At 26.8% G+C, this 25,103-nt stretch overlaps 1 protein-coding gene across 1 annotated transcript in view; it reads right to left on the bottom strand.

The window, feature by feature from the left end:
* LOC132920798 (uncharacterized) overlaps positions 1 to 24,798 on the bottom strand; it is a gene marked incomplete at its 5' end in the record, with an annotated part of 151,487 nt that extends 126,689 nt beyond the window's left edge. The window contains one exon of the mRNA XM_060983475.1: positions 24,366 to 24,798. Within this exon, the coding sequence (XP_060839458.1) occupies positions 24,366 to 24,798 (433 nt within the window). The remainder of the gene's footprint in view (positions 1 to 24,365) is intronic.
* Positions 24,799 to 25,103: the final 305 nt, after the last annotated feature.

Here is a 25,103-nt window from a genome sequence, read left to right as displayed (position 1 = left end):
TTTATCCGGACTAGTACTAGATGAACATCTTATTCAACGTTGACCCGACATAGTGTATATTAAAGAGATATGTATTTTTAAATTTATATAAGTGAATACTAACAAAAATCTGAAACAACTAGTCGTTTTTCCTTGCACCATCTTAAAAATCGTTGTTCTTGACTGAAGCAAGTCTGCCTTACGTCAATAAACGAATATAAAATATTCTGTTCTCTTTATTCCGTACCATGTACAATTTTACCTCCGCTGTTCAATTTTTCTGAGGTAAAGTTTTTCATAGATATAATTTATAGTAATTTATAATTTAAATAATCGCTTTTTTATTTATTTTTTTTTTTAGATTCTACCAATATTTTTTAAAAATATCAAAGTTAATTTTTATAATTGAATAATAATAATTTTGTTGTTTTTAAAAAATGATGTTTTTCAAATATATTGTTATTAATGATTGATTAATATAAATACAGCTGTGAACTGGATATAATAATAATTAATTAGATATTGTCTGCCCGTGTTGAATTTTTAATGATTTTGTAACATATACTTTTTATATTGTTATTTTAAATACTGTCCATATGAAACATAATTTACTATCTAAAACATTATGTCTACTATTTAACAATGTTTTATTTTTATAATTTTTTTCTAACCTGAGTTCATATAAATTATTTTGATTTAAAATGATTTGTGTTAAATTACCAAATAATAATTATTAAGCACATTTAATATTCTATCATATTTAAAACTAATAATGTAAAAAATATTAATCATGTATTTATAGATTTGGGGCATAATGTTAATTAATAAATAAATTAATGCATGCAATAATTATTGTTTGTTCAGCATACAAAATGTGATGAATCATAACGCATATTGGTAATTAAGTTTAAAATCCTAGTACCTGACAATTATTAAATGTCGTAACTTAAGTACTTTAAAACGAATCGTTATTATAAAACGACCGTTAAATATTATTTTATGGGAACGGTTACTTTATGTTAGATTATCAACTATAGTATTCATTCGATAGTAGTAATAAAACAATATTATGTCATCCTTTTACTGGAAAGTTATATTATCATATTAGCGCCAACCACAATTACATGTCTTCCATTTGTAAATGGCGATGGATTAGCTCAAAATTACTCTCCTGGAACAGACATTCTAAGAAACAGCTGCTAAATTATACACCACTCAATACCTCGCGGGGCAATAAAATCTATTTATCGACTACCAAAGGATTCTGTACCAAAATTACAAAGGACGCAGAACTGGTTATCATCTAAACAACGATAGCGACCGTCTATAAAAACATTCAATATTTATTTATATATTTTTCTAAGATACTTTTTTTTAATTCAATTCATCTGGCTGCGATAATATTTTATGTCAATATAATCATACATTTGTATAACTAATTTTTTTATTTTACTCATTTTAATAGGTATATAATATTACTGTATATTTTTGGAGAGAAAACGAATCTTATTATATTATTCCGAGAAACAAAATCACATTCGTTCTAAAATATTACTAATTTCTGAATAAAATATTTAACAAATTCGAGATAGCTTCTTTTAAATATTATAATATTACTAATGAAAACACTTCGCTAATTCATCAACAGCTAAACAAAATAAATTATTCATTAAAATTCAATCAAACATAGAAGATTAAACATGAAAGTATGGAATGCATGATACTAAGAAACTTCAAATGTCTTACTTTTCGGCAGATAAACGATATCATTATATAGTAAAGTCATCAGAAATGTTCTGATCACGACTTCCGGAGAAGTTTAATATACATTTCATATTATTATATTTGTGATGAAACTGTTACCGAAATCAAATTCATAGCTCATTCCATTCACTCGATGTGTATACGTATGTTAAACAAATCTTAAAAAAACCTTTTTCTTATTAATCAAAACAAAGACCAACCTGTATAAAACTCATGAAAAATAAATACTTGTTATTGTTTAAAAAAGTAAGAAGTTAAACAATTTGTAAAGACAAAAATTGATTAAAAATAAAAAACGAATAAGCCATAGATTTTTATATTTTTAAAAATATTATTGCTATTGGTAAATTTTGAAAAATATAAAAACATTTTTTTTTTTTTTTTCAATAATCAACAGTTTCAATACTAGTCAGTGTATGCGTTAAAATAACCACACCGTAATACACGCAGCACCTATACCTGTTTAACTGTAATAACTGTTATATTACTGTAATATGCGCGATGCGGTAAATATAATAATATTAAGACGCACGCATAACACCACCACTGTTTGGGAGATCGTCAAAAGTTCAACACGCACCGAACAAACGCGCCCGGAACATCGGACAATTTCCGGTCCGTCATGCGCCGTGGAAACTATTTCGTAAGATATTATATACGTGTATAGTATGCCTATATAAGCTGCATATAATAGGCGATTGAATATTGAACTAGGTATGTGGAAAACTACAAGAATAATAATTATTATGAATAGCAGGAATACCGATATTGTCCGCGTCCTTTGTACAACAACACGGACGGCAGTGTTTCGCGGTTACGGATAAATGCAACATGTTTTCGGATAACACACAGTGCGTGCACCATCGCTTAAGCGCTATTCCGCTATTACGATATTGAAATAATATCGGTCAAAACCGTGCGCCACGCTACCGGATCACCAGCTATTTTGCATCTCTTTCAAATCTTTGCAAATCCAAAATCTAAATCCACCACGGTTTAAGCTGGGAAAAATCATCGACATTTTACATATTATGTATTCAAAAACAGCTTTTCCCCTATTGTATAATAACTATAATAATATATTAAGATGAGTAAATACTGCATCGGGGAAATACATTGTGTTTAAACCGAGATTAAGTTCAACATTTAGAATGGTTATACATAAATATAACATATAATATTAAAATTACCATTCATTTAAACTGTACATACTAATGAATTAAGACGATGAATTATTAATATTATACTAGTAGTTGCTCAAATAAAATTATTTGACAATAATAAAAAAAAAAAAAAACAATTAATAAAATTAGTCATCTTCCTTAATATTTTCTATGTAATCATTATTAGTGATTACTAATCACTGATTAGTATTTTGCTTAGCTTAATTAGTATTAATCAAAACATATTATATTTTTAACTAAAATTTTATTTTATTAGTAATTAGTTCACATAATAATATTATGCATTGGAAAAATATGTAATACATATAATCCCTGTAAAGTATATAAATCAATTAGTTACATTTTTGTCACCTAGCACTAGACGTCTGTGAAATTGCGTACGGTAGTGTAATATTAACAATTATTGATAAACCAACTTTTGAAAATTAACAAAAATGAAAAAAAAATGTATTTTATACTAGACTCATAGAATTTGTTGTGACAGTCCTAAGCCTGTAAGAATATGGGAAGGTAGATGTTTTTTTTTAAGTTTGACAGGATTTAAAATTTAAACGTAAACTCGATGAGCATAATATCTTAAATTTTAGAGGACACAATTAGTAGATAATCAATTCATTATAACAAATTCGGCCATTTTTGGAAAAATTCAAGTTTTCAGACTATGTTTAACTTTGACATGTTTAGTTTGGCACCACTAAATTTACCCCCAATAACGCAATATCTTAGAAACTCCTATACAAGATCTAGTAGTAAATCTAGATTTTTTACTGAATGGTTATATAGGATGCTGTTATATAGGTCTTAGTATTTAGTTAATCATTATTAATTTAATAAAATTATTTTAATGCACTAATTTTGTATGCTAATATAGTACATCACAAATAATTAAACTCTACGGTAAGAATAGTCGTCCATCACAAAAGATTTTTCACGCACGCATTGTCTACCCACTAATGTTGAATAGATCGCGTACTTAAGGGTGAACTGGCACAGGTAGAAATGTGGAAAAGTCCACCATGGACATTCGACCATAATTCAACTAAAACATATAACTGTCATATTTTTGTCAATAGGCTGACAGGCTTCAGTCAACTGTCTAATTTTGTGTATTAAATTATTACATTATTATAAATACATGTTTCTGCATATAGTAGTTTATATTCATTCACTGCGTATGAATATTTCTTAACACTGTCTGTAACTGAAGTTAACTTTGGTCTTTGAGAGAACATTTAACGAACTAAAAAGTAAAAATTATAAAAATCACGTCTTTATTTAGTTAATATATCAAGAAAACTTAGTAGCATTATGTATAATTATGTTAGTAGAGAGACAGCTATTAGAAGACACAGAGTACCTATAATATGAAGTTTTAGAGTTGCTTAAAAAAATACTTTTAGCTTAATGTTATATAAAATGCTATCTGAAGCAATCTAAATCAATATTATATTTTGGTAAGTTGTACTAAACTAGTAGTTGATCATTAATAATAAATCGTTTACAAAATATGCGTTTGATTCCTAATTCATTTAATAATAATATACATATATATATATGTGAAAAAAAGTGTTGTTTTCATTCGATAATCTATTAACAATATAGTAAAACATTATCTATAGTATTTTTAGTGGCACACTGAACCAGTTAACAGGTGCTTACATGGAGCTATATTTAGTCGTAACTCTTAGTAAACGCAATATCGATTTGAAACACTTCGTTTTTAATTATACTATATCCCTACAGAAAGATCGATGGTTTTCGCAGCCATCACTCCGGCAGTATGTAAAATAACTCCGATAGGTATATATTATATGCTTAAGCGTTTTAGCACGATCGTCATTATTACGTTTTATTCGAATGCAATTATATTATGCGCAGTATAATCGAGTGGGATTAAATAGTACTTATACGGTCGTTCTCGATATTATTAATAACATGCTTTCTCTGTGAGAAGCTAGTTGTATCGCGCGCGTGTCTTATAACAGTTATAACAATTGTATATAGCCGAGAACCGGACGGATATTTCTCTGGTGTGAGTTATACTGTTTTGCTTTTCTCCCGAAAGTTCAATCTTCTGCAACTTAACTCATACTATTGTATTTGCTTTGTTTAATGAAGTGTGACAGTCTTGAGAAAGTTGTCTTTGACAATATTAGGTATTATATAGTATACCACACCAAACCGTATACAATAACGGGCACCAAGGCTTTTGTTCAGATTAATCCTCGCGTGGTTAGAGGAACACACGATTCTCGGAAACTATATACGCACACACATGCAGTCATTCATTTATTACACTTATGGTACGTAGACTGACTGCAACTGACAACAATCAGTTCGAATACAAATTTGATATTCCAATAGCTCCAATACGATCGAAAAAGACGTCAAAAAATCATGACTGGTGATATTAATGAGAGACTGTGCAGGATAAAAATGTTGTGCGCTTTGTGAGAATCTGTTATCGTCCACCTAAACAACTGTAAACAATGATAAGCTGCAATAAAACTCTAAAATGTACTATACAAACGATTGAGAAAAATGTACAATTCTATTTTTAAATAACGAAAGAAAATATAAAATCAAGAAATGTAGAAATTTAAAACTAAAATTAAAAACCATATAAATTGTTACACTTTATAAACTTTGCTTCATTGAATCAGCGAAATTTAGCCTAAATTGCAGTATTTCTTGGCATTATTAATGCAAATGCAAGTAAAATCAGTTTCCAGGTTATTTTCGGTGTTAAAACAGAAACGCGATCCTCAGATGTGTATAAAGATATTATATTTCTTCTAGATATGAATAAATTATAAATTAACAATTATTAATACGTGATACGTATACCTTTTTAATTAGGTTTCACAGTAAAGTAATAAATGTATACTAAACAAATGTGTGCAAAAAATTTTTAGGTAGCCCAATAAAAATTAGGATTGAAAATTTGATTCTATACCTGGTAGTACATATTATTATAATTTGATTATTTATCGGATATGTTTTACCGTATGTATTTTATTATTGGTAGTGTAATGTAGTTAACGTTTTACGCGATCCAGCTATTAAAATGCGTATGATGCTGTAAAATAATTATTACCGCTCGGGTATCGTGAAAAGTATTTAATGAAAATACGAAAATAATATATTGCATAGAGTTTCTAGTGAAATCTCGATAATAACTAATCGGTAAACGTTTACTAGATAGGATATACACGTACCTTAATAACATAATTTAAAGTAAAAAAAAAAAAAAACGAAAAGATATTTGAGTCCATCAGTTGTAAAAATTAGTTAAAACATAATTTGTCATATAAGTAATTTTTCAACAACTCCCCATTTTAACATCATATGAAATCTAACATGATATATAGATACAACGCGTCTTAAGATTTTCACAATTTTTCTACAAACTATAAGAAAATATCGGTTTTGTGAAAATACGAAAATGGACTTTATACTTTTTGCTGTAGATAATAATATGATATTATAATAGTATAAACCGTTGGTAATCATGCATTTTACATAATATTCTAATAGGCTCGTTTAATGTGTGTTATTTAATACAGCAATATTCAATTATTTTATTTCATCACATTATATTATAATATAATATCATCGCGTTCAAGGACACATCGCAGTCGTCAAAATAAATTCATACTTTCCCGTTCTAACTAACCACATTTATTAGTTTATTACATAGGTACGAGCGTAATATTATCATCCGATGTAATGTCGTTTGATGGGTATTATTCGATTGTCGGTTTTTTTTTTTTGTTCGTTATTATTATTCATCACCAGCTGTGCACCGAATTCACTGTTTGTTTAACAAACTCAATTTAGGTAATATATATACAGAGTGATTCTTTTAAAAATATATACATTAATTTACTCGAAAAGTTTTAACGCTTTTGGTATTATTTTCTAAAAAACAATTTGAAATTACTACAAAATAATTTATATATTTTATGTTATTTTTATCGCTTTGATATTTATCAGCACAATATTTTCTAAGAATTTTAATTTCAAAAATCAAATTTCGAACCAGCTATTAATTAATTATACATAAGTACTTGAAGTTTTGATGAGTGGAGTGGAGTAGCACCCCCTATGGATAACTCGCCAAATGTTGATCCACTACACATAAGCAACTCATCAAAACTTTAAATATCTTCTTATATACATATAAGTAGAACTACAAAACTATTACACTAAAAATAAAATATGCGTGCAATTATGGACTTTAAAATAATGTGCAAAATAAATTAAATGCAACAAAAGGCTTAAGAAGTAATAAATAGTAGGCGTAAAATAATGAAATTGAATAAATACATTATAAACGAATTTATTAAGTTAAAAAATATGTATATATATGTTATTATTTTTGAAGAATTATGTTGGTTCGTATTTTATAAGTATATTTTACTTATTTAGATATTATGTAAGTGTCAAATGTTGGCCAAATCTGTAATTTATTTTCAAAATAATAAATTAAAAGTTAAAACACAAAACACAGTAGAACGCACTACCGCCAAATGAAATGCTGTCAAAATTAAAAAAAAAAAATATCACTTAAAACCGTAACGACAAAAAATATAATATAATTTTTATTTATTTAAATATTATGTTTGATGAAAAAAAAACACAAATGTTAGAAATTTTTGGTAAAATAAGTGTTTACTTTTAAAAGAATCACCTTGTATATAATATTATACAGTGTGTGCGAAGAGGTGACGAGATATGTCGTTTATTTTTGTTAACGTGTCAATTTCGAATATGTACTTTATACTCATACAGTCATACACCAGGTTAGTGTTATAATAATTATAGGTATTATATTGTAATATCGCAGATGATGGTTTGAGGTTTGCGCCGTCGTTACATTATACTATTATATGCGACTGCGGACGATGTCAACGTTGACGGTTTCGAAAAAGCACTCGTCCGGTTTTTGATTTCAATCGGATTGTCGTCCACCTAATAACAAGATGGCGTATCGCCACCGTGACTGTCACGTCATATTTTTGTAATAATAATATTGTTAATGTATCATTTCACCGAATTTTATATTCTATTGTATTTGGCCGAAATATCGCGTGTCGATCGTTCGATTAGGCACGTGACAACACCGTATTATTTTCCGTAAAATCGTATATTTAATAAAATTCGTCGAGATTTGACGATCCGAAGAGAATTAAAAAAAATCGAAACTTTTAGGTCGCATTCAAATCTTACCCCCGAATAATAATAATGCAGTTGTTTCAAACTCGTTTGATATAATACACATTAGTAGTATCCGCAAAATAATTTAAAATATTGTAGAGTATTTAAAATTATATAAAAATAAAAAATAGAGCAAGTAAGGGTACCACTCTGCTGAACAGTAGGTTTTGAATGGGTCATTATAATAAATGAGTTAAAATTGAATCCAAAGATTTATCTTTGTATACGAAAAATAAATCTGAGCAGAGACAGTCTGTTAGCCTATATCGCTTAGTAGTTATAGTACATATTCTAATTTTTTATATTGAATCAATTTTTTTTACTATTGTGTTTGAGGTAGGTTGATTTAATTTTTTCCGAAAACATTGCATTTATTATATTATTAATATTTAATTATAATAATAATATATATGTTAACGATTTTATACTATTATTATTAACTATCAAATCAATACAATCTTTACATTAAAAAAATGTACCTAAATAGGTTAAAAATAAAATAACCAAAGATCTAAAAATGTCATTGCATAATATATAGTAGAATTAATAATATACGTAATAAAAGTTTTTAGTCACCACAAATAATGGTTTTTAATAATAAAAAAATAATTAACATTGTTATTGTATTATTGTATGTTAAAATATATAATTTTGTCTAAATGTCTATAACAAAAAAAAAAATAGATATTGTATGAATATATTTTATAGATTTTTTGGTTTCAATTTAAACTATTTATGAGTAACCTTTACGTGTTTTAAGTATTATACCTATACAAATTAAAAAATATAATATATAATAATTATAATATAATAATATCAAATATTTTATAAATTGTTAACTATAAAATAATTTCATTTTTTTTTTGTTTTTGTAAAAATGTAAACTTAATATATATTTATAGTTAATAAAATAAAATAATACTTTAATAGCAATAATAATAGTTAATAATGAACTCTGTATTAAATTTGTATTCATTTTGATCAAATAAAATCATTTTTATCGACAATAATTGAGAGAAAAATTCTAAAATTGATCATGTCTGTTAATAGCTCGAAAAAGGTATCAAAATATTTTAAAAAAAGTTTCAAATACATTAAATTCTAGCATAAAATGTTTTTTTTTTTTAAATTACTATTAAACACTAGTTTTATGTTAAATTTTCTATCAGAAGTTATACTCAAAGATCGAAGCAAATTTCCAACAACTTATCGTTTATGCACACATAAAAAACCACTCATTATTATAAAATCAATACATTCGTCGCTAAGAATCTAAAATAAATAAAAGGAAAAATATATACAAATATGTTTTATCAAATACAATTGAAAAATAATTTAACGTAGGTAATTCAGAAAGCGTGCAAGCACGACATAAAAACCATAGATCAAATTTGATCGAGTTCAGTTAATGTATAAATCGTGTTCACCTGTCGTAAATAATATAACAAGTGATTACAAATAAAGAAAGACTTTAAATTACTTTCACCATACAAAGACAACGCATTTACAATTTTTCCTACAATTCCATCCCATTTCATCTCACGTTGCATAGTATGATAACATGGTTATTAATATTTTTGTGCAAAAAAAAAATAGTAAATTTTGTGCTATCCTTCTTATTTTTAGTATACGATAAGATAAATTATTACTTTATCAACTAAATATTTCGATATGAATTTAAATTTAAAAAAAATCAACTATACATCTAATTCCCCGATCAAGTATACTTATTTGAGTATTAAGTATTAACCAATAGGAACCTGACCTTAAGTTACAAATGAATGTTACGTTATTACATTATCTTTATTAAAAAAAAATAATATTTGTACAAATCGTATACCTCTATTATAAAAAATATATATAATACACATATTCTGAACTTTCTACATACTAATTAAAAGTAATATTCTAATTGAAACATTAATTTAAAACTATTAAGTGTATCAGCCATTTTACATATATATATAAATTGTTAAGTTTAAAAAAATGCAGTTTTTATGATTATTTATTTACGCCTTTTATAACAAATATATTTCATAATAAATTACTTATCAGTTCTAGAACTGTTATATTATATATATATATATATATATATATATAAATAATAATGTACTATAATAATAATATATACTTGATATACTTAATCATTGCGATTGTTTATTAGGATATTATCATTACAGATTAATATTTTGTTATTACATAGCTGTATGTTATAATTTAATTGATTTAACCTAAACGCAGGTGTTATAGGATTTTTTCTTAAATAACTTAACAAATTACATGGAACTTAATGATATTCAATCACTCGTTGTAATAAAAACAAAACAATTTTATTAGAATACTATTTTCTAAATAATAATATATTAAAAAAATATATTAGAATTATTTGGATGAATTATTAGATGTAATAAACTACATTATATAGAACCAAAAAATACACCATCATGAATACAATGGTTTATTATTTATAATTCACTAAAACCTTAGGAAAAAATCGTTGCAGGTACCCACAAGTATAATAAAATGATTGTACTTAATTATAATGACATTTGTGTGCGTATTACAGAAATGAATGTTGAACTACCTGGTGTTTGCATAAAAAAAAAAAAAAAAGTAGTTGTAAATAGAAAAAAATAATAGTATGATGATAATATTCGCCAGACTAGTCCTCAAACTATATTACGTGTGTACTCCAGTAAAACGAAATAGTATACAGAATGGTTAAGTTAACTATATTCGTCTCCGTTTTCCTTTTTAATAGATAAAGAATGCATCCAAATTATAATTTTTGAGTTGCTATACCAAAAGAGCATAATATATTCAACAATTTATATGTTTTATACCGTTTAAAAAATATCCTGTAGGGATACAAACTTTTTTTTTATTCAAACGAAAACATCATTGAAAATATTATCTGCTTAATAGTTTACAATAAAAAAGGCTGGTTTTCATAAGTACACTTCAAAATTCCAAAATTCATAATTTGATTAAATATACCTATTTAAATGTAAAATTGTGAATGAGTTCGTTTGGAGTATTATCCTGTATAATATACCTACTAAAAATTAGTAATTACCTATTGTAAAATGATAGGTAGGTACTATTACAACAATCTGATCATTCACACTATCGGAAATTAAAACGTATAATATTTGTAACGAATATAAATTTTTTTTTATTTGTTAGAATAATATTGAAGCGAATGCGAGGAAAAATAAAAAAACAATCACCATTTACGGAGACAATATACAATTTTCGCCATGTTGTGACACAATAATATAACCGTCGAGCGTCATCCTATATTGGATTGCTGTGTAAAATCAATCGGAAAACTTCGTTTTCGATACTTACTTATAATAATTGGGCCGATTTAAACTTATAAATTATAATATATTATGTATTTGTTTATTTATTATTATAGGCGATGCTTTAAAGCAACCGACGCCTGACAACCCTTCCGCCACTAATATTTCGATTCGTTCGTTGGATACGAAAACAATAAGATAAAATTATATTATTAGACGAATTCATACGTTACCACTAGGTAAGTATTACCTATATAGAATTTGACCGTTTTCCCATCATAGGATAGAGTACGTTTTGCACAGAAAATATATACGTATTGTATGTAGGTACAATATTATTATAAAATAGTGGGTGGACTCGGTAAAACAAACAAAACTTGTCGCTAGAAATTAATTATATTTTCGAAACAACGGGTGACCGACAACACTGAACAGAGACCCCTTTTTTGATAGGTGTGGATGAGGTGGGAAAATTCAAGGTTAATAAAATATAAAAAAATCCGGAGCAAACAGAGTAAAAAAAAAAAAAAATCACTGCTTTCGCGAAGTGGCTCAGTGGTGAGACAAAGGTGACAACGTTAATTGTTCAGGGAGACCCTTTTGGGTTGGCGGGGAGGTTGAAATAATTTATGGTGGACAATCCACTTCGTCCCTTTGCGTACGCCTTACGCTTTTATGATTTAATTTACAAAACCCCAACAGAACTGAATACCGCCACCCGCCCTCCAACCGACCCACCAACGTCAATGTCCGATCCACGCAGTTCACATATACCTACGCATATATTGCCACAACGTCGGTATAGTATAATATAATCAACGTCCGTTGGTAGCCCAAAAGCGTAATCAACCCATAATCGTTATCGTCGTTTTGCAATATTGTTCGTTCAATCCGAGTGTTATTTTTTTTTTAAAGAAACAAAACCGATTTTTATCATGTATTCCCAAAAGTACCACTATCACTATAATAATATTGTCGTACTTAGTAAAATTATTATAGGTACATAGCAATTTGTTAAATTACGACTGACATTTTTTTGAAATTAATGGAATAAAGCGGCACTTTGTAATTTTTAAGGACATTTATTAATATGCATTTGCAGCTACGACGATAATATTAATGATAGTGCATGTTAGCTTAACAAATTTAACAATAATTATACGTTTGATAAACAATTTAAAATTAGTCTTAATTTCAATATAATATCAACTATATTATAAACCATAACTTTATATACGACCATCTAGTATATATCACACATTCTATAAAGTAAATTTTCAAACTCAAACATGTTTATAATTCAGTATTAAACAAGTTAAAGTTTAATTGTTAAATTTAAATTTTAAAATTATTAAATTTAATACTTGAAATGAATTATTATTAACTCCAATTTTATCATGTTGGCATACGACGCTATATTATGGTACAGCCCAATAGAGAATAAAAATACTTTATCAGTTTCTCAATACGATGCGACAAAACGATGACGAATAATAATAGCGGACTACATGACACAAAAGGTGATTTTTTAGAAGCTCATGTGATAATAATACCTATTGTAGTCAGCGCAATGCTATCAATGTATATTACGTATATTAATCAATAAACATAAGCTGTTTATCGAAATATTACATATTTATTGACAATTGCGGACTTGATACATGGAAACTAATAAACAGAGTGATAATAATATAAATAAAACTAACAAAGAAAGAATATATATATATATATCATATATCATATAACTATATAAGCATAAAAACAAAATATAAAATAATTATGCTCTATATTTTAAAAATAACAATTTTTTAGCTATAGACTTGGCGAAATAAAACAAAAAAAATCTAAGACTGGAGATTTTATTATAATCGTGGCATTATCAAAATTTAAATTTTATCGATGTTAAAAATCACGTTTTAAAAATATGCATAATAACTATATAATAATAATAATATATTCGTTCGTGTTTCAAATTTAATTTCTTTGTATTAATATAATCGGTAAAGTACGGAGACTGGTATACAAAAGAATTAGTTTATCGGTTTACGAATAAAAGAAATAAAAACGAAGGAAAAGCTGCTTATTGAATAAATAACATTTCGATTGTCATAATACCCTCGCAGTAGTGTAACAAATTAACATATATTCAATTCTATTCTAGCCAATATTATTGTATACTTACCTAATACTTAGAATTTTGAAGTTATAGAGTTTATTTTAGAATTATTACGAAGGATTTTTTATTAGTTTTTTTTAAATACAACATTATTTATGCCCAATATATAAGGTATATCATTATTATTATATAGTTTCATACTTGTTTTGTTTTATAAATTTGACCCGTTATATCTCAGAAAAGTAACTTTTAAAACGATGAAGTTATTTTCGTTATCATTTTTTTTTTTTTTTTATTATCATACGATTATGTGTCAAAATGCAAACTTATATATAGTGCCAATAAAAAAAAAAATATGTGCATTATTATATATTGTATATACCTTTAATACCAAACTATAGGTATTTACTTCTACATTTTTTATTTTTTTGTTGGCTCAATAACCTTTTTCATTATTCAAGTGATGATAATCATATATGTATATGTTATAATGTTATATACATTTTTAACGGTTTACCGCATTATTATACGAACTTATTTTTTCAGGGTAATTTGGTGACATACCAGCCAACTACCTATCGTAGTCGATATTTTAACGAAACGAATTTAAATATATTCAAATAAAGGGTAATTTGCAAAAATTTTCAGTCAGTGTTTTTATACGTCAAAAACCCCGTTGTTTAATGTCATTATTGTGTCGCCAGGAGGCGTTTAAACGTGTAAAAATGTATGAATAAACTTTCAGTAAATAGTTACAAGTGAATTATTTAAATTCATATTTTGTCGATATTTTAATTTATTAATAATAATAATTACAATAGATATATTATGCGTGCGTTATATTTGAGATTGACTAGCGAAGAGTTAATAAATATACTACAAATGAGTTTAAGAGCAGTATAATATGTACTATAATAATTATTTCATTTATGAAGAGATCATAAATTTAAATAATATTGTATATTTTTCAATCTGATTGTTAAATTTGCTTACATTTATATTTAATATACATTCAATTCAACAAATTAAACAACAAATCAGATAAGTTAAAAATAAATTATGCAATGTTATGAGAGGTCGATATAAAAGTCATCGTCACTCATCTCACAATTCTCAGAATATAATACTATTTTTTTTTCATTCAATATATTGAAGTATATACTTTCAAATTGTAACTATTACACGTGTCTACAAATTTAATATGAAAAAACAAAGACTCACATGTATATATTACACCTATTTTAAATATAATCTCAAGCACACGTCGAATCTATACGTAGTTGAGTATTTCAATATTATATTACTGACTAACCTTTACGTACCAAAATGTAATGGTAAAAGTGAACCTCATTTTTTCAGGGATATTGTGCTTATAAAATATAAGGTACCTAGTATTGTGAGTGTTTGGTTAAAATTTATTATTTTATGGTACAAATTGCTTTTTTGATACATATCAAAAAGTGTTAAGTTGAAAGATGAATATTTAAGTGTCGAGTGTAATATTTTCATTTTAATATTATTTGTATAAATATACCACAAACCTATTTTATGTAACATAACGTACTATGGTAATTTTGATGTTGAATAGTGTGCGTTACTGCATTCATCATTATACAATTAAATATTTAAAGTGCAACGACAGCATAAATTGATGATATTTATTTATACCAACCAAATTTCATTCGCTAAATAACAGCAGAATAGCTATTTAAGAGCAGTGGTGATTTGAGTAACACTTACAAAATCCCTATATTTTACACCCAGGCACAGAAAATATACTACTAAACAACTATATTATAGTTAGAAAATCATAACTTCTAATTCACATTTGGGTTCCACCAAACCTCGTTATAAACTTTTGATTAGAACAAACAATATATGAGTTATATAGTATGTTAAATCGGTCGTGAATTATTCAGATCATTGCGTTCCAATATTTTCCTCAGAGAGTTTAAAACATAGGAATGTGGAAAATGAATTGTATGACACGCTAAGCTGAGTGTATAAATATATAAATTATATTATAATAATCATCATTATTATGAGCGGGCTTAAACTTGGTTGATTTTCCATGACTGAGTTTGTCGCGACTTGTGAAACATAGAACAGATATCAATATATGTCAGATATTAATTGACAAGTGGTATTTTGGTAACATTTCTAAAAGTGAAATAAAAGTAACAATTATAATACAATTAAAATATAGCTACATATAAATATATAATATAACTACCAAATAATTTTTTGTAAGCAATTTATTTATAGTTTTGAAATAGGTTTATGCATACCTATTATAAAAAACTTATTCATGAAACATATTTTATAAAATTTTCTAATAACCATATAATTACATTTTTGCTAAATATTAGCAAAAATTATATTATAATATTATACAAGGTGTAACAAAGAATTGACTTTTGGAATAACTTTTGTTCTAATCAATATTAAATTTTTTTTTTTCATTCAGGGACCCTGGCGTTACATGTATAATTTATTTTTTTTTATGTTTACTTTTTAGTATTGAAAAAAAAATTTTAATTTGATTTAAATTTTTTTTGGATAAATTTAAAATAAAATAGCTAATTTGTGAATCTGATTATAAGAAAAATTTTGATGGTAAAAATATTTATCTAAGTCAAGTAGTTTATTTTTTAGAATTTTTTTAAAATGTCAATATTTATTGATTAAATTAATTTAGAACGTAATAACTTTTTTAAAAATATGATTTTTGAGAATTTGCTGACATTAGTATATTTCTTAAATTATTTACTCATCATATAGGTAATATGAACAATTTTTGTATATAGGTACGTTTAAGTAGCATCATTTTTTTTTTTATTATTATGTAATCTACCTATTTATCATATGATTAATGTGAAAACATGTATTAAACCTAAACATATTTCGTATTACAGTCAGAATATATTGTTTTTCAAAAATACGTTTAAAATTATTGGTAAAAAATAACTAATTAGAAACTTTTTTTTTCTTAAATATTATGGTATTAATTTATTGCCGAAAACGTTGATCAAAATAAAAAGAAGAAATATATATATATATATATAACGTAAAATTTATTTACAGATTTCCGGGTACGTACTTTTATATTGAACCGTAATAATGTACAAAAATATATCAAACAACGCGACGTAAAAGTAATATGCCGGGATACGCGAGTAACTATAAAATACTGTGGTAACGTGTAACGAGTTTCAATTTGAATATTATTGGAGAACTACATATTATAATGTATACGTTTAAAATAAATATAAGGGCCAACGATAATAATTGTATTACGAATATAACTATTTAAAATACCGCCTTAGGTACTCGCTATTATTCGCGCAAATTCATTATACAGTTTTATAATATTACATAATATTGCAATAAATGTAAAAAATAATAATAATAAAATGAATTATATTTTATTAAAATATATCTGTTATTCTAGTGCTTCTTTTATAAATATTTTTGTAATTCAATTTTAATTTTAGAACACCCGCTTTAATTACATTGTTAAACATTTTAGGTAGGTAATATTCATATTTTTACAATACTACTAATCAATATACTATTAAATGAAAAAAAAAATGTTTGAAAAAATAATTTGAAAGCGCTAATATCTATTTTTAAATTTTATAAAAAATTGTGTTTATATTTATAATTTTTCAAGTACGAAAATATGTTGTATTTATACCAATAAAAATAAAATAAAATAATTATAATATTTGTAAATTTAATATTTTTTTATACGTAAATATTGACTTACAATAAATGCTGTCGCTGTGTTGCAATTATTTAAGTTTATTGTTCATCAGCGAATATTTAAATATTATTCGAAATAATTGTTTAATTAACAAAAGTCATTTATGTTATGAGTTGAAGTAAATTATTATACAATTTGGTTTATTATTTTAATAATCCAATGATCGCGTGTCGTTATCAATTATTATTAACTCCACACCAACGTTAAGAACATAGATATAGCGCATATTTAAATACCCACAAGTTAAATATTTCAAAGTGAATAAATCAAATTTATGATTATTTCAGTCTTGTTAAAATAATTATACATTGAAACAAACGACGCAAGTGGTATTGATTTTCGTGAGAAAAAGTAAAAATAAAACACAAATCTACATTTTTAATATTAATTGACCGACGAATTGTAATTATTTGTTTGTAACATTTTTTAGTTATAACTTCGTTTGGTAAACACCTTTTTACATCTACTAAACGTAACATATTTATAAACTCATATACCTTAGAGATACATATCTTATGTTCTGTATAATATAAAATCTATTTTGTGTTATATATTATCATAATTTATTATTGTAATTAATTCAATTATAACATTTTGTGATTGAATGCATTCCCGTTTTTTTCTATAGTAAATAAATAAATATATTATCGAACACCCCCTAGATGACATAAAACAAATAATATTTAAATTGGGAGGGGGAGATAAAGATAACTGAGCTAAACATTATCTAAGCTAGACAAATGTGTTCTTATAAACAACTACACATTCGAAGTATAGTTTACACAATCTACACTACTGCACTGTTTAAATAACACAATGGTGCTTAATAATATAATAAATTATGACATATATGTGAGAATAGATAGAGAAAACTTTCGATGAAACCCTAAGTTATACCACTTCGTAATTTTAAATCTACACAGCAGCTGCAGCCTGTAGGGTAATCCACGTTTTGCGAGTATTGAATATAATATTCTAATGCAATCATCCCTATCAGTTTTTTGACGCAAAGTTTGACGAGCAAAAAAATAAAATATCGGCTTGAATAAATTTAAACGACTATATTTTTTTTTTCATTTTAAGAATGTGGTTGTATCGCTGGAGAAACGGACACCGTATGAGACGAAACTTTTGTTACCAAAAGTGCTAAAACAAGGGAGTTGCGGTGTTGATTAATTTTTTATGGCCTTTTTCATGATTGACTTTCACAGCTTTACAATTTATGTGTTTATTATATTATATTATGTGGTATAATAACAATATAATAGTAGGTATGTGTATATAAAACTGTATATCTACTCCTAGACATAATCCATACGGTGACACGTCAAAGTATATTGGTAAAAATTACCCCTATATCTCCAGAATAATATTCCATACAAAATATTCCTCATAATTATTAATCCAAAACTGAAACTTCTATCATAAAACTTGTGATTATAAAATATGTATGTTAATCATTATTTTAATAATAGTAGCATGTATCACGAGCAAACTGCTTTCACTTTGTTTAATTAACTTTATAATACGGATTTTGGAATTCTAAATATTTTTTTGGAAACATTTAAACTTAAATTTATTTAAATTAAATTTTTTATTTGGAAATATTTATATAGTATTTAATTGCTCGGCAATTTATTTAAATAATAAAAAAAAATATTTTAAGAGTATATAATAGTATATAATTATATATAAGAGTATGATAAATAATATATTTTGCATTATTATTGTGCTTGTAATTTACCGAGGAAATATTTCTCGGGGATATTTTTTTGGGGTGTATTTATGCTAGGATATTTTTACCAAAATATTATGACGTTAATGGTGATTGGTTAAAACTACATCGTGTGGTGGTTACCTTTAGTATGTCGGACGGATGATAAGGATAGTTTTGTTGGACCGTGAGGATGGTTTCGTATGTTATTGGTGGTGGTGTGTATTTGGATTAGGATTGTTGCAGTTTCATTACCTATGAATTTAATTATGTAGCAGACCCAAGACAGTGATTGTGAACGAAAGAGACAGCTGTAATAACACTATAATTTCACATAATGTAGAAAAACATCAAACTTCCTCTGTTCGAATTATATTTGATTATAATATTTTATTTGATTGGATATCACGTCGACGTCAGAGAGAATTTCCACATCGGTATGCAGCTATATTTGCGCACGATCGCTTAGCAAAATTTGTTATAGTATATCATTATTATAATATATATTACACGAGTGACACAAACAAATGTGTATATAGTAAACACCACGTGGGTATTTCGCGACCTTACGCCCCCGCAAAATTTATGTTTTTTTTTAGAGAATTTATAACACACTGTCGGAATGTATGAAATGCGGTACACGTTTGGCTAAAATAAATCCCTTATGGGACACACGCACATCTACACCCACATCGATTCAGAGATCGCAAAGTGTATAGAATGAAAAAAAGTTTGTAAAGAACTGAAAGTACTGAAGTGTATATAATACAATATTATTGATGCTATAAGGTGTTTCCGAATTGTATAAGCTTTGATATTACACCTTATATTATCATTACATTTTAAATAATAACTTAAAAATATTTTAAGGAAATTATAGATGATAAAATGTACATTAGATGAAACCCTATCATGGAGTTATGTGTACGTCTTGAGTTATATATTATACCAGACAATTGATAAATAAACGATACCTATATAATTATTAATTATTATTAATGATTAACCTACGCTAAATTTAGATGTGTCAACATAATATTTAAAAAAAAATGTATTATATTTATTATTTATTTTTTATTATTAGCATTTTTCTATTATAATATGATAATCGGTACATATTGTATACCCATTTTTTACAAACAAATTTTCTACAGATGTTATTTATGAGATGATATTTCATGAATTGTGCACGTTTAAAAAAATATATCGAAAAATGAATAAAAAAAAAGGTAAAATTATAGGTACAAATCGTATTTTGTTATTTTTTAAAAATTTTACAATATTATTGATTCTTGAACATTTCAGCAATCTAATTTCAACAGTATAAAACATACCTACTCATTAAAAATTCAATTTACAGACATTTAAATTTACAGAGTAATACATTATAAACGTACAATGACATTCAAATAAGTAAAAACTTGAAAAAAATTAAAACTATATAAAATAATAAAAACAATTAATTGTTCAATACATCGCAATTCGTAAAAAATTCAAATTTTGTAGAATTACATTTTTGAGAAATTTTGTTTTCACATATGAAATAATTCCATTATATATTATATGTATGTATATTCAAATAGAGGTTATAGTTTTGAAAAAAAGTTATCCTGTATAAATTATAGAATATTGTAATAATAAAATAATATTCCACCTCTGTCTGGGTCACTGGAATAATACCGTAATGATGGTGGACAACATCATCCATGTTCTCGTGGACATGTTAATTTATTCAGTCACGATACAATATTCGATGAACATTTAAATGTTAATATTGATATTAAATACCGACAAACTATTATACACACATATACATTATTAACTATTTGAACGTGTTTATTTACGACCTACATATTATATATTATTAATATTATCAATTATCATCATAGCCCATAGGGGCGCTTTTTTCTGTACCGCGTGTTGGTCGTCGTCACCGAACTATGTTTCAATATTTGTCAAGCTAATTTTTGTAAATTACGTTAAACTATAGTTATAAATGATGTCATTATAATAATATGTGTATGCTTGTTTAACAGTCATTGCAAAAGCCAAATAATAAATTAAAAAACGAGATGTATGTTATAATAATATTGGGTTTTTCAATTTTTATTTTTTATTTTAACATCATCGTGTTTTAATTAAATATAAAATCTATTCGAAACAATTTAATTGTAACTATTTTATAAAAAAATTCATTGTATTCAGTGCATTGATTTTTTTATAGTTGGTAAAATGTATTTTTAGAGTTGTCATTGTTATGGATATATTATGGATTATATTGCATCATCTTGCATCAAATAATACGGAAACACCACTTTAGACTACTATTTAGTTGAATCAATTGTATAAAATATATATAATAATATTTAATTCGTTTAAATATTATTATTATTGGTGAATTTCTTGCGAGCCCAATAATATTCACCTTAGGTTAGTTTTGTTTTTTGGCTGATAATTATTTTATTACGAAAATTTATATTGCGAAATATTATGACATTCATGAATTAAACTAGGCGGCGTCAATACTATAAAGCAAAATCATTATGAAGAGGGGTTAGGGTACCAGCCTGAATGTTTGTCTCCGGTGACTCACCATACAAAGACGAATTTTACTTGTTTTTTCAACGGTGCTAGTCGAATAGTGATTCGCTGAGTATACTCACCAACATATTGTGTGATTTTATTCTAATAATTCTGTTTTTAATTTTTTAATTTGAGATTGATAAGTATAAATAAAACCACATTTTCAAATACATAAATATTTAGAACTTGGAATATTATATAAACGTCTTTTGTACATATTTTATAATCACATTTTCTTTTGAAATTAAATAAAAATAAAAATGTTATCGTTAATTTGTATTGTAATAACTATAATAATATTACTATAGTCAAACTAAAAAACGTTAAAAATAATATCTAGTGTACAATAATATTGATAATAATAATTATTATTATTACACAAGAACAGTTTGAATTCAAATAATAATAAATATTATGTCATTATATTTCGACTTGACTTCTTTAGTTTTGTATTTATACTTTGTTCTAACACTGTTCTCACCCGTACCACCAAACCGGAAATATAAACAATCCGAAATTAAAAAGTACTTTATGCAGTTTATTATACGGACAGTTTAATTTCAGTCTGAAAGGTATACAATGCAAATAATATAAATTAAAAATAAGAGAGGTGAATTTACCTATACAACAAACAAAAACCTATTATTCCGATTATTTTATCCGTCGTAGTGGATCCATTATTGTCAAGTAAAGAATAGATTTTATACATTTATAAGCTATTGATATTAAACCACAAATAGTCAATTATTCTAATAATAAACATAATAACAACAGTTAATAATAATTTTAACTAGTTTTATTTCTTGATAACTTTTCAATTGTACAAGAGCATTCTCCAAGTCTGAGAAATTTCAATATTTTAAAACTAAAATAACAAAGTAAATCTAAAGTTTGAGTTTAATCCTGCTTTTTATTATTAACTGAGTTTAGATAAAATTTAAAATTTAAACTTATTATAAGTTTTCACCTTAAAACATTATAATAAATTTAAACATAAAACAAAAGGCGTATTTGGTGGTTATCATTAATTTATTTTCATTACGGAAATATTATACTTATTCAGTTTGATATTAATCAAGTGAAAATTAACGTCATTTCGACTAGAAAGCTTACAAAAAAAAAATAAATAAATAACTTTATGAAGTTACATGAGAGAACTGAAAAAATTAACAAACTTGTTACATTAAAAAGTTATAACATTAACTTTTTGAACTCGTTAATGGTTGCCTTCACATAGGAAAGCACGTAATACACTGAATTTCTGCAATGTCCTTCGATCCACAATTTATGGACGACCGCGAAGACGTAAATATGTTTGCAGAAAACAAAATTAGATACAGCTGATTACATGTAATAATATTTTGTTCGGCCAACTTAAAATGTTTATGGCTTATTGACATTTGTACATTTTATAAACAACGGAAAACACTTTTTACAGAAATGATAATACCACTATTTTTACGATTTTATAATCTACTTTGCTATATTTTCTTTTGAATGGCTGATAAATAATGTAGGTATTTAAAAGTTTTAAACAATCGAAGTCCGCTTTCACTTATACAGTTTTTATTTTTGTCGTAACGATTGAAGAAAAGATTGCGTTTTCTTACATTAAGTCTGGTATAATTGAATCGTCACAAATAACGTAATTATGAAACTGTTTTTCTTTTTTTTTTTAATCACATTTTATGTCTGAAAAAGGTTTTTTTTTGCAATTTTTTTAGATCTATAGCGTAAAAATAAAAGATAAAACATTGGACAAAACGTTTTCATTTAATTTTGTGTTAATTTAAAAAATACATTATATTTTTACTGATGGAACAGAGTTTGACTTATGTATATATTCCATAAGAATGAAGTCAAACCAGGCATTTTACAAAATGCTTAGGAAAATAGTCATAGAATTTAATTTTTATTCCATTTTACTATTCACTTAGAGATTTAGATAAATGCCTATTTCAAGTCAGGTAAATAGTAAAAATTAATAAGAAAATATTGTTAAATTTTTAAAATAATACAAAATGTTTCGTTTTTACTAATTGCCTGACTTAAAATAGTAATTTAATTAATGTCTAGGTGGATAGTGAAATCGCATGAAAATTAAATTCTTCGACTTTTTGACATAATTAACAGTACACATATCATAACTACACAGCAATGAATGCTAAGCGGTAATAATCACGTGTAATTTTTACAACGAAGATGTAATCCATCGGCATAATAATATGGGGGCTTAACCAAGTACTTACTAAAAAAAAAAAAAATCTGTTATGGATTCATTTAATATTATCGTGATTCTTGCCTCAATAATGATACTGCATGAAAAAAACAAGTACCCCACCCCCTCACAAATCGCTGGACATCTAATCAACCGATAAAATATTAAAAACTTAAAAATACGTCTCATAACTAATAGGTAAACTATAGATGTCCAAAATTTTATTTTTATAAACAGAAATAATTCGAATAATATAATAATTCTGTATAGAACTATCAAAAATCTATGTTGTCATTAAAAAGAGTAAAACACTTTTTTAATAAAACGACAACGGTAACTATAATTTTTGTTTTGTAACGACCTAACGCCGCGTAAAAGATTTCAAAAACATCAGTGTTTTTCGAAATAATGATGCTATTTGACGTTAAACACCGATTTCCGGACCGGCAAGTCGCAACTACGCGTAAACGAACACACTAAAATGCTACGCAAGTTATACGCCAATGGACCACGTACCTTTGACGAGCGTGAGTATGCCGACGGGCATGACGAGCACGGCGACCATGAGATCGGTGACGGCCAGTGACATGAGAAAGTAGTTGGTGACGTTCTGCAGACGGCGCTCCCACGTGATGGCCAGACACACGAGTATGTTGCCGGCGGCCGTGGCCAGCACCAGGAACACGGCCAGCAGGGCCCACCACCAGTAGCCGCCGTCGAACGGGCCCTCACCGCCGCCGCCGCCGCCGACCACCACCACGACACCGCCGCCGCCTCCGCCGCCGGTTACGTTTGTTTGGCCGACGAGGAGCGGCGGCGTCGGTGGTGTGGCCGTCTGCAGCAGCGGTGACGTGGGCCCGGCCGCGGTGTCGTTGCCGATCACCACCGCGACGCCGCCGACCACACCACCGCGGCCGTTATCGCTGGTGTACACCGTGCGCGAGCGCCGCGTCCACCGCGGTCACCGCCACCGGCACGGGGCCGGCGGTCACGTCCGCCGTAGCATGGTGTCTGGCGCCGTGGCCGGTCAATCGTCCGCGGTCCGACTACGCGTCAACGGGACGACGGCCGGTTGGTGCGTGTTCGACGCGGCGCATGCGTGTTCTTCCCCTGTTGCGCCTGTCCAAAACAATAACGACTTTAATAATAATATTGTTATTGTTCAAATAAAAATCACAATAATAATAACAATAGCGTGATGCATAATAATATAAAACATTATGGTTATTAAGGATGGGTTTTTGAACTTTTCCA

The sequence above is a fragment of the Rhopalosiphum padi genome, chromosome 2 (genome assembly GCF_020882245.1).
Source record: "Rhopalosiphum padi isolate XX-2018 chromosome 2, ASM2088224v1, whole genome shotgun sequence".
Lineage (NCBI taxonomy): Eukaryota > Metazoa > Arthropoda > Insecta > Hemiptera > Aphididae > Rhopalosiphum > Rhopalosiphum padi.
The sequence above is the reverse complement of the archived record's forward strand: the minus strand, read 5'-3'. Positions and strand labels throughout refer to the sequence as shown.